Source organism: Anser brachyrhynchus (genome assembly GCF_964034855.1).
Source record: "Anser brachyrhynchus genome assembly, chromosome: 4".
In the NCBI taxonomy this organism is placed as follows: domain Eukaryota; kingdom Metazoa; phylum Chordata; class Aves; order Anseriformes; family Anatidae; genus Anser; species Anser brachyrhynchus.
Window position 1 is genome coordinate 18,103,330 of NC_137698.1, and position 12,790 is coordinate 18,116,119.

General features: G+C 34.4%; 1 protein-coding gene across 3 annotated transcripts in view; it reads left to right on the forward strand.

Annotated features, from left to right (window-relative positions):
- TUSC3 (tumor suppressor candidate 3) overlaps positions 1–12,541 on the forward strand; it is a 124,138-nt gene extending 111,597 nt beyond the window's left edge. For 2 of the 3 annotated variants that reach the window (XM_080588926.1, XM_080588927.1), the window contains 3 exons: positions 2,166–2,240; positions 4,261–4,351; positions 12,242–12,541. In XM_080588926.1, the coding sequence (XP_080445052.1) occupies positions 2,166–2,240; positions 4,261–4,351; positions 12,242–12,257 (182 nt within the window). In that variant the 3' untranslated portion in view covers positions 12,258–12,541. The remainder of the gene's footprint in view (positions 1–2,165; positions 2,241–4,260; positions 4,352–12,241) is intronic. The other variant, XM_080588928.1, reaches the window with a different exon arrangement.
- Positions 12,542–12,790: the final 249 nt, after the last annotated feature.

Genomic DNA, 12,790 nt, shown 5'->3' on the forward strand with positions numbered 1-12,790 from the left:
GGGAATTGAAAGAGATTTTTCCCCAGTATTGTTGGGATTCAGTTATAGTCTTTTTTGATTTTCTCTGCCTTTAAGAATTTTGCATTTTTTCTCTAGGTAAAGTAGGACAGCATCATCAGAAAGACAGGGATTGAGTTTAGGAGGAATTAGATCCCCAGTTTTTCACTCCCCAGGCAATTCTAAGCAATGGTTTTGTGCAGAACTTGAATATAACCATTCATTCCAAAGGGTCACTCTGTGCCTTATACCTTGTACATGTGTGAGAAAAGTAATTCAGGCTACTAATGTGTTGCTAGTGTCTAATTTAGGAATGTAGATAAGATGTCTGTACCCAAAAGATTGTTTATACTTGTATTTCTTTGTTATTGCAGAGATGAGTATCTACCTCTTTTCAGCACTGATGCTTATTTTTGTTAATCCCGTTATTCAATATTTGACTTTTCTCATTCTTCACGTATGAAATTTAGAAGTCTCAAATGTGAATCATAGAATCATAGAACAGTTTGGGTTGGAAGGGACCATCTAGTTCCAACCTCTCTGCCATGGTCAGGGATGCCACCCACTAGATCAGCTTGCTCAGGGCCTTGTCCAACCTGGCCTTAAACACCTCCAGGGATGGGGCATCCACAACCTCTCTGAACAACCTGTTCCAGTGCCTCACCACCCTCTGAGTGAAGAATTTCCTCCTAACCTCTGATCTAAATCTCCCCTTTTAGTTTAAAACCACTCCCCCTAATCAGGCTGCTGATCTCCTCTGAAGTGGGATGATGTTATCATTGACATGCTTTTAGCTTTTCCAATGATAAGACGAGGGGAAATAGCCTCAAGTTGCACCAGGGGAGGTTTAGGTTGGGTATTAGGAGAAATTTCTTTACTGAAAGGGGTGTGCAGCATTGGAATATGCTGCCCAGAGAAGTGGTTGAGTCACCATTCCTGGAGGTCTTCAAGAAATGTGTAGATTTAGAACTTATTAGTGTGGTTTAATGGTAGACTTTAGTACTAGGTTAAAGGTTGGATTAGATGATCTTAGAGGTCTTTTCCAACATGAATGATTCTATGATTCTATGACATTTCTAATAGTTTCGCCCAGTCTCAGTTTGAAATTGTGTAACTGCAATTTAAGATGTCTTTAAGAATTTTGGTCTAATATTGATCATTTCTAACATGAAAAAAAAATGTTAATACAAATATTGATAGGATTAGTGCAAGTATAATCTTAGAGGATGCACATATTGTTCATGGCTGTAGCATGTTTGAAGTATCTCTCGTGCATTATCTGTGTAAGTAAATTGGAATACATCTCATTCTTAAAGTTGATACTTAGTCTGTCATCCTGCTACCTAGCCCCAGAGTCAGTAAAATTAAAAAAAATCCTTATTCAAGATTCAGTTGCTCAAAGTTTGTATTTTCTGACGTTGTGAAATATAAGTCACACGACATGCTCCTGCTTCGGTGTGGCATTCATGCATGCCTCCTCCTCAGAACAGATGTTAAGCACAGTAGTAATCATTCTTTTTATTTATACAATTTCAAATAAACAATTAAGTGAATGGTTTAAGATCTAGCTAAATTAGTTAAATTGCTTTATCGTTATGTGCTTGTTTGTATTTGTAACAGTAATAATTAGGCAATAAACACTGCAAGTGACTGAGGACTTTGCCTCTGGGATGTTTCTCTGCTGAACTATTAAACAATATGACACTAAAGAGGGAGCTAATATCTGTCTAGAAGCAGAGGAAGATAAAGCAGTCCAACTGCTTCAATTTTCATTTAAATAAATAAATAAATAAATTGTGTGCAATAACAGTGATTTCTGGTTTTAGTCTCCATGTCTAAAATCCTTTATTTCCAATATACAGAATATTGGAAGATATTGGGGAATATCTATTTCCATAACTCTCCAAAAGTTGTGTGTCGTACATGAGGACTTACCCTTTAAAGCTTTTTGAACCTCCTATCCTCTTGTATGTCGAATGCACAAAGGAAAATGTTGCTACCTACTTTTGCTACAGGTGAATCTATTGTTACGGTATAGATTGTGATATGCAGCTTTGTATGTAAATACTTTTTCATTTTATTACCTTGAAAACTTTAGTTTTTAGCTGTACCTTTGTGACTTTCTGAGGTATCCACACATCTGTTGTTCCTTGACAATGGCAATACAGATGCTGCTATCACCATGGGAATGGTACTCCTGAATGAAGCTGCTACCTCCAAAGGGGATGTTGGAAAGAGGAGAAGTAAGTTGCTTATTACAATTAAGATAATGTTTGCACAATTAAAAGATACTGAGAAATTACAGATGAATCTGATTAATCCTGATTAAGTTTTCAAAAGGTATCCCTCAAACCAATTTTTAAGTTTTGTGGTGTGGAGAAGATAGTATAAAACTTCAGGAGATAAAACTGCATTCATATGAAGTTGTAGCTGTAAAATATATATATATATGTGTATATATGTATGCATGAATATGTATATATATAAATGGATTAAGCATCCCCAGCCAACCTACAGGTTGACACAGCATCTCCATGACGTAGTAAGGCATAGTGTGAATGATTTTTGGCTTAGGATTATGTTGAAAGTCAGTGAGTTAAAGAACAAGAGTTTAAAAATATTGTTTTTAACACATGAATTCAGGCATTTAAAATACTTAAGATGACAATATCGGAAGGAGTGGAAAAACCTCTCTTACTTGGTACACTTTGCCAATATCGTAAGTTTCCACAGGAAGGTGAAAGCCCAACAGTATAGAACATACCCTCTTCTGTAATGTCTAAAGATTCTAAGCCTGAAGTGCAAGTTTAATATTTTTCTGAATTTCATTGGCATTCAGAATATTTAAAAGATTTTTGGCAATAAGTCATGTAAGAACATGATATGAAAGTATATAACTAATACTGATTTTGAAAGAGACCTTGACATGAGTTTAATTGGCATGTGATCATAGATCCAGATTGTATCTGGGTGTGTGAACGTAAGCATAGTGAAATAACAACAGGCTACAGTACAAAATCAAACTCCTTTCTGCTTGTGGTCCTTAAGTGAATGCTTTCTGTGTACTTGCCTTGCATTGTTTGTTCATGCTTAGTAATTTATTTATTCATGTTTTGAATTCATATTTATGACTAATGATTTTTTGATGATGAAATGTGTTTATAGGATTTGTATATGGCTAGTTTTCTTAAATTAACTGCAGAAATCATATATTTAAATTGACATGTCGGTTTTTACATGGCCAATTTTAATGAAAAAATGCATCCGTTTTCAGGTTCACTGACTTCGTGGTTGCTTGTTCTTTGCTCAAAGCCAGCCACTTTTGACACGTAAATATTGCAATTAAATAGCAAAGGTTTGCCTAGGCTAGGAATAGTATAAGAAGAAAAGCTTTTAAAACCAAATTTGCTCATTAGAACCAAAATATAACCTAATGTAGATGAGATGCATCTCAATTATCTGCAACAGCTTGTAAAATGTGTCTTTTTTTTTTCCCCACTTGCGTACAATTGAGTGAACAATGGTGACTGATAAGGTTTTATGCTATGGCACACAGGTGCCAATTGCTGTTTCACATATCATTTCTTAATTTAAGTTTTTACTTTGCTAATTCATTTGTACCCTGAAAAGACTTAAAAGAGCTTGCATCTCATCTAGGTGCTATGAGAAGCTCTGTGTCTTTATTACTTATCTTCAGTACCAAAAGATTAATATTGTTGTTAAGAGTAAAAAAGAATTTGGCTACCAACCTTGAAACTTAATACAGTGTAATGTTTTAGCCATTAAGAATTAGATAAGGCAGCTACTAAACAGCCTTTGCTGTTACTTTAGCCTTAGAGGGTTGACTAGAGAGAACATGATTCCATTAGTTAAGCAATATTTTTCTAAATGTGATTTGTTTTCTGAAAAGAACAAGCAAATGCCTGAAATGACATTACGTGATATGTATAATTTACAGGGTTACTAAATCCATTATCAGTGGTAAGGTGTTTGCATCCACACACATTTGAGTTGCAAATTGCTACTCCTTTCTTGAAAATACATTCATACTGACAAGTTATTTTTTCTTAATAACCATAAATATTATTTCAGCGTGTGTTTGAATTCCTGTCAGAAGATAGTGGGCATCAGTAGGCAAGGCAGCAACATTTTTGTATTTCACTGTCAAAATCCCTTATAAATGATTGACATAAATAATATTCTTTGTAGAAATTCCAGTTTAAGTCTTTTATATGCTAGTAAACAAAGTTGTTTTCTTTCCAGTAATATGCCTGGTAGGCCTGGGTCTGGTGGTCTTTTTCTTCAGCTTCCTTTTGTCGATATTCCGTTCCAAATACCATGGCTACCCATATAGGTAATCTCTCATTAAATTCTCATTTTATATATTTCAATAACTTTGAATAAGTTTAAGAATAGCTTTTAGGTAACAAATATTTAATTGTTACCACTGGAGTCTGTGGGAGCTGGAAGAAGCAGGAAGAAAGGTAATTAATCAAAGCGAACCCAAAAGGGCTGGAAAGCTAGTGGGGTTGACATGACTGTTACTGCAGATCGGTTAAATTAGTTTGAGCACAGACCATGTCATCTACAGTGCCACCACTAAAAATGCAAAGGAAAACATATGCTTGAATTTATAAACCTTTTTTAGATATTTCTTTGTGCGTCTTTAAAACTAAGATAAAAGAAACACCAAACCAGTGTACAGTGCTAAGCTATGCTTTATCACCAAGTTCCATCTTTTTTGTCAGAAACACCGGAGAGGAAATAAAGAGTTATGATCTTTAATTATATCTACATCTGCCAATTAAACAGTTGTAGTTTGTCAGACAAGCAGAAAAAAAGTGGAGAAATAGTAAATGAAAAACAGTTCTTGCCCAAGGATGTAGAGAAGCCTCTCCATTTTGCAGGTGGATGATCTCATCTGTGAGTCACCTGTAGAGTTCTAGACTTGAATCACATCGCCTTGCTCATCTATTAACATATTTTCTCAGTAGCCTGTTAAGAATCCATTATCATTTTCTCATGATCCCAGTATAATTTTTAGATTTACATGAAAAATCCTACCCCAGAGGAAAGGGAAATGTGCAATTATGTGAAGTCTTCAGTGCTATAGCAATGATGGACCAGGCTACTGAGATAAAAGCAATACAGTGAAATACAGTGACATTTCCTGAGTCATCAAGTTTGTGGAACAAAACAGAGAGATCTGTTGATTTTTCTCATTCAAAGCTTTCTTTTATAAGATGACTAAAATATTTTTAATGAGGAAGAGTCTTCTGTTGTTCCAACAAATCTCCAACATCAATAGTTTTGTTCCGTTGACTTTTGATCCTATTTGAAACTATGCTGTTCTTTCTTTTGCTCCAGTCTTTGCTCCTTTTTAATATTTTTTCATGTATATATATGTACATATTATACAGTTGGCATAGTCTTAACGTGCTATGTAAGGCTTTACAATAGAGATAAGATGCATGTGAGCTGTTTTCCTCCCTCTAGCTGTCCACAATGCATTTTAAAGAAGAAGTTTGCCTTATTTCCAGTAAAATTGGTTTCTATAAACTAGTAGACTAATCATTCACAGAATATTAATCTACATTACTATTTAACGTGGATGAAAGTAAGTGGATGATATTCATGTTGCTGTATAGATATAGTAACATTTTGCTGAAAGATCTGACATGATGAAATGTCATCTAATACGTATACAAAATATACATAAGGGAAGCTTTTGCACCACAGATTGAAGGCTATATTTTGAAGTAGAGAACAAAAGAATTGTCTGTTAATGTTAACAGTTCCGCTGTTAATGCCACTGTTAATGAATCATATAAGAATACTTCTACAGTTTTTCTCTTAGTGTTGCTTTCTATGACTAGCTCTTGTGCATTAGTGCAGTAGCCAGTTTTATATTCTGTGTTTTGTTCTACCACTCAAGACAATAGAGCTCTTCCCCTTGCAATATGCACAGAAGGTCTGTTCCTGCTTACTATAATACTGCAAGATTTCATCAGTGTGGAGTTAGTAATTTTCAATTTGTGATAGTCTGTACAGCCTCTCAACGTCTTCTACCTTTTAGCCTTCAATAACTTGGGGTGAAGAACAGAATCTAGTCTCCAAAAGTGTGAGATATTCTTACTTCCCATTAAGAGCTTAGGTTGAAGAAGTAATTATTAGCTTCATCTGCAGCACATTAAGGTCACTTTTCATTTTTAATCCTTTCATCTTAGGAATGTTCTTACCACCTATTAACAACATGCTTATATGATTTTGCCAACTTCCAGACCTTGCATGGTATTTCTGAATGCTAGCACTAGAAATTTTTGACTCTTATGTTACACTTAAGATGTCTGAGGTTGAACTGTACCTTTTGAACATGACTATGGCTTGGCTACACAACACCATAGATGTTCATGCATACCTGTTTTCTGGGGGATTTCCTTCTTTTTGTGCTAATGTTTTTTGCTGTAAATTTTGGGGAAGCAGATTTTTTTTTTCCACAATTGAATCTGCTCTTAGTGAAAAAATAAGACATCCTTTTTTGGTTGTCTAGCAGAAGCTGAAGCCTGTGTAGATTGTAGACTCCTCTGTTAGTATCCAAGCTAAGAATAAAGGATGTGAAGAAGTAGGAGAAAAAAAAAAAAAAGAGAGAGAGAGAGAATTTGATTTCTATCAAAGGTTCAGTAAATTTAATTTGATATGCAATGCATGTGGAAAAATGCACGTTATGTTACAGCTGGTGAAGAAAGAAATAAAAGAAATCTAGGATAGTGCTGAAAAGAATGATTCATTACAACCCTGTTAAAGTGAGATACTGCTTCATCATGCTGCTACTGTGAAGAAACTGTTAGACCCATAAACCAAAATCTGGCCTAAAGAGCTGAGTTAGAATCAGCATCGCAACTTACTAATCAATAACACCCATGAGATAAATTCATGAAAGAATGAACTCCATGGATGCTAAGTACATGAGAAACATTTAGTAGCTGACGCGGTGTTGTTGTGTGTTGTTCCTTGTTTTTGTTTTTGTAACATTACTGCTTCTACAGAATTTAGCAAGATTTTACAGGCTTGCTTGTACTCTTCTAGATTCTCCGTGTTTTCATGGGAATGAACTAACCATTCAGTCCTAAATCCTCATTCAGTGCAGAATCACTGGAAACTGTCACTAGAATTGATCCTATTACTTTGCCATGATGAAATTTCATTTACTTGTTTCCAAATGTTTAATGTACTTATCTGTTCCTTTCCGTTGTTAAATCTTTGAGGGTTTTGTGGGTCTCTTGGGTAGTTCTGAACCCATTTTCTGTTCCATTGTTGTAAATAAACATGCTATTGATTCTTTGACACTTCAGTTGTCTCAACCATGTAGTCTACATGACACTGTCATACTCTTTCTGAAGAGAAGCTTCTTTATGTTCATACTTAATTAATTTTAATTTAAAGCGAACACACAGAACAGTAAGGTATACTAAATATATAAATTCTGTTATTTTCTCATTGCTCCTTTAATTTTATATCCTGCACTTAAATCTTAGTCATATATGCTGATACACATTCATCTTTTTGTCTGAATTTCTCAGTATCTTTCCAAAGAGTTTCTTGTCCCATCAATTGATCCTGGTGTAGATATGTCTTACGATATGAAATATGTCTGTCTTTTTACTTTCACTGGTAGTAGGTTTCACTTTGAAACTATCAGTCGTTATGTGATAAATTGTCCTCAGGCTAGTAAAGCTTTGCCTGTAACAACAGTAGCAACAATGCATACTAATGATTTGTCAGAAAAAAAAGAATGTTCATCTTATCATGCCTAAAGCAGTATTTAAAGAAAATGTTTTAATGCTATATACATAATCACAAACATCAGCTTCTGTCTTGAAAAAAAAAAAGTCTGATATACCAAATTGTTTGTGCTGTTACTAAACAATCAAGTCCTCTGTGAAGCAGTATGCATCAATAAAAAATGAAAAACTAACATAACCTGCTGTGCATCCTCTTTCTCTCCACTGACCTCTATGTAGTAAAGATAAATCAAAAACAGAGGTAGATAAACATAAAGCAGGAGTCAAAAACTGGAGTAAAACAGTCATTTCCTTTTCTAATGTGCATAAATAAAAGTACTGGGAATGCTGTTACTTCCTTGACCCCGGTAATGCCATTGTCAGTGTTAATTTCTGTGACAAACAGAAAAGTGCTAGAGAACAGCACAAGTCTATAAATGTGCTCTTTAGAGGGCACATATGTATGTAGGAAGGGAAAGTAACATTATGTTTACATTATTTTCATCTACTTCAGACATCTTCCAATTAAGTTTTCAATTCTTCCTTCCACAGAATATTACTTTCTGAAAGTTAGTGTTGGGGAAAAAAAAAAAAAGTTACTATGTTGGTAAAATACTTTTATACAATAAACTTTTGGAGTGAGAGGTGATGCAAAATGGAGGTCACCGTGAAGGTTACTTACTGAGTGTACACAATCATGATGGATGAGTTAGCATGTAATAAATCTCTCCCCTCAAGCCATTTTTACCAGGGCAGGTTTTTTTCATGCTGATACTAAACTACATTTTTGTGAGGAACAAGATGGAATCTTTAATTTTGCTAAAACTTTTATTTTAATTGTTGTCATTGATGGTTGAATGGTAATGCATTAATTTTATTTCACACTGTTGAACATTTTCCCCTTTATAAAGCTTTCTGGATAAGATAGGAGTGTTGTTGTATCCAAAGGAATATTTTTAGAAGTTTTTTCACCCCAACATTTAGACTGAATAAGTGATATGTTAAGTATCAGATATTCGGTCATTGAGCAATAAAATTTCACTATATCAACACAAAATCTTATCAGAAACTAGTACACATGGGAACAACAGAGAGAATATACTTAACTCTGAGGCAAAAGTATGAACTCTAGGTTAGCTTTTCTGGTCAGAAAAGAGCTTTGAAAGTTCAGTGCAAATGTCACTTCGGGCAGTTGCAGTCCAAAAAAAGCACAGAAAATATTAAGAATGAGAAAGGACAATAAGAACAAAACAGAAGATATCAGTACGCTAGCACAGTAGTGTATTACTGTGAATATTAGGAACGTAAATATTTGTAACACTGGTTTCTTCAAGAGGACAGACAGACAAAAGTCTTACCCACTGTTTACTAATGTTAAAATATATATATATATATATATTTTGAGCTTTGGCTGAAATTTACCAAGTGTGTTGTCTTTTATGCTTTATTTTCTGCATTAATTTTTAGTATGGCTTTGTTATTGTTCACACTTTTTACAATCCTTTCAAGTCTACGACTTACCACGTGCTTTTTTCTTAATCTGATTTTAAATGATACGAACAGCTGAAAAGTTGAAGTTTTCAAATAATTTTTATTAAGTTGCTTGCGTTATGTAACAAAGGTAGTGGTTTTTTTTTAACCTGCATTTGAGTGTTTCATTATCAGATTAGCCTTTATATCAATTGCATTTGTGTATTATTGAAAAGATTAAGGTGAAGAGGTTTTAGTTAAGTCATAAAGAATAATCAGCCTTCAGAACTATGTACTGGGAGAATGGAAAAATACATGTTCTGTATTGACTAGCAGAGAGAAAGAACTAAGCTACAAGATAGCACGATAAATAAAAGATGCCTTATTTTCATGAAATGAACATAAATGTTAAGTCAGACATGAAGTATTCATTCATTGCTTAGAGAAAAGCAGTCAGTGCAACATGAACAGACAAATTACAAGATGCCCCAGAGCTGCAAAACTCCTTGCATTCACCGTATACACCATATAAGAAATGTCTATCTCACTGTAATTAAATTAGTTTCAGTAAAGAAAACTTGCATAATACTGAACAATAGAGATTAAATAGAAGTGAATAAAATAGAATAGTTATTTCTTAAAAATATATTTGTAAAATATAAGTGAACATGTATGCAGACCAATTAATTTTTTTAATAGATGTGAGTGCTACAAACAACTGCTCAGGTGTTCCACACTGAGTTCATGCCTAATTAGTTTGATTCACCTCAAGTTTATGAACTGATAAATGTATTTCTGTTGAACACCAGGATTCACAGTCAGGTCTATGGTGCTCAGCAAAATAGGTTATTTTCCTCAAAACAGAGGAAATAAGAATAATTTTAAAAGACAGGAGAATGATAATACACATTTATCAAGACAATGAACTTCAAATTTATTGTTTTTATATTACTCTTCTTAATGTGGCTGGACAGCAGTTTCTTGAGAAAGAAGCTGTCCATTGAAATGGAAACAAAACAGCCCAGTCTCTTCCGTGCATCTAAACTATCCAACAGCATACCTAATTAATGAATAGCCACAAACCACTGCATTTCTCTCTGTGAGAAATGTCCATATTCAGTGCCAGTTTGTAGTCCTTTAAAGAACAGACCTGAATTTCAGGTGTCTGGCCCCATAGCATATCTCTTAAGAAGGGAATGCTTCTTCCTGTGGCAGTTTGCATGCTGTTCAATGAGTAGGACTTCTGTGATTGTCACCATTAGAAATTTCTTTTAGCTTTTATAGCTTTCCTGTAAGTCCTGTAAGTTCTGCCATTTCCTCCTACCTGTTGTACCCATTTCCAGTTAGTTAATGTCTGGAAGGGCACAGTTGGGCCATCCTTTCCTGCTGTGCTTTGCCTAAGGGGATATGTTTTCTTTTTTTTCTTTTTGCAGATCTTTTCCAACAGATGTTGTCCAACTTGTCATAGATTTTTCAGAAACCCTGCCTCCTCCCCTTCTTTTTTGGCGACTCCCTGTATCATGATTTTTATGATGTTTTGGCTTTTTGTCATTTTCCACCTTTGGCTTTTTCCTTCTTTGAGCATCTCTTTGGCTTGTTTTATAATTTCTACATTACTTTCAGTGTTTACCTTACGCATGTTCTATATTATGTCTCTTAGCTGCTAAAGATGCTGTTCAGTTACAAACAGAAAGTAAGGAACAGTAGATACGATAATGGTTTATTTATTCAAAATGACACTGCTAAATTTATATATTCCTACAGTTATATCTTTCAGTCTTTCAGCCCTATCAACACAACCTGCATGATTACTGTACTCTTCACCCTTCCCACTCTTCACCTCCAAAATTTTTCATTGACTGTATTCCTCTCTTCTCTCCTCTCCTCTCAATTCCGTCTTTCCTATACATGGCCTTACATATGTATCTTAGACCTAGGTTATCTTTCTAGTATCCTGTGCTCAGCATTCTCTTACTTCTCTGTTAGCACCTTACAATTCACCTCGTCACACAGTTGTTCTTGCTAGCTTTTCCCTTTCAGTAATCACCCTCCAGCACCCAGCCAGTTGCCATCTGTTTTGCCTTGGCTTGTATGTCTTGCCTAATAAGCGTGTCAACTTTTTGCAGCAGGGAACATCTTTATACTGGTACTGTCTTTTAAGCTTATGGCAATTGCGTGGCTGTTTTGTAATGAGTAATTAATTATGCCATTAATGGAAAACTGATGAAGTTAATACAGTGTGTACGCTAGAGCACACTGCATTTCTATAAAGGAGTGGAAAGATCTTTTATGCAAAGCTAGAGGCAGTGAAGCTGTAGAAATCCTTCCGTTCAGTAGCTCATTGTTTTTATGTTTGTACTGTTAACTGAGTCTGTGATTGTGTCTTTGTGTTCCCATTAACCTATTTGTAAGATAACTCTTCTTTGGTAAAGTCCTTGGAAATCCCCAAATGAAAGGTATGACAAGCAATGTGTATGTGTTTTTTTTGTAAATACAAAACTGTGTTCTGAGGTAAAGAAGCAACAATGTCATCTGAAACTTCTTAATTTATTAAAACATTAAAAATGTAAGAATCTGCAGCCTTACAGAGCCTTGCTAAGTCCTGTATGCCCTCCTTGCTCAGGGGCCACTTCAACAGTAAAGAATGCTTAAAATAAATCTGAAACATCTCCTGGGAGAGGTAGTTCGCACTTTAAGTAGTAAGAGCAGATGCAGAGCTTGATTGAAGAGAACAGATGTTTGAAGTGCATTTTGCTTTTTAATTTTTTTAATAGGAAAATTTAAGCTTCAGTCACTCAGATTTTTATTTTATGGCTTTCATCTTGCTTAGTAATTACTTAATAGGATATAAAAATTTAAGAGATTATTACACAAACATTGGCTGACTTTTCAAATGAATGTTTTCAAGTCCTTGTTTATTCTTTTTGAAATAATTGTGGTGCTATATTTTATAGACATTTCTCAGCATTTAATCATGTTTCCTTTCTTTTCAGCTTCTTAATTAAATGAATTCAAGAGGGATTCATTTAGAGCTGCTTACCATGAAGATAAGCTGTTACTGATATTATCTGCCCGCCAATGTTACATGTATTCAAGAATCTTTTGTTGGTTCGTCTGTTTTTGTGATAATTTATATAGTATGCTGATAGAGAAATGAATACAGTTATACAGTTTTATGCAATGAATGCTTAATTTATAGAAACATACAGTAAACATCTCATTGGGAGTGCTAAAAAGTTATGAATATAGTATACTTAGTGCTCAAGAATTTAAATAAATTTCTTTATAATGTGCTTCTGTTTAAGGCTTCCTCATTGACAAGAATCCAAGGTGTATTGCCAGGATTTTTCATCTGAAGTTTGTTAAAAGCTTTTGAGATATGTTTTAGCATATGAACAAAATATTGTTCTTTAAACTCCTGTTTAGAGAAATACCATGGTGGGGACTGTAATTTAACAACTCCATACATCTTGCTACCACTTTGCTTTGAAACTGTTATCTTAGGGGACAATAGAATTCAGCCCAGAAGTTTTAATTTTACA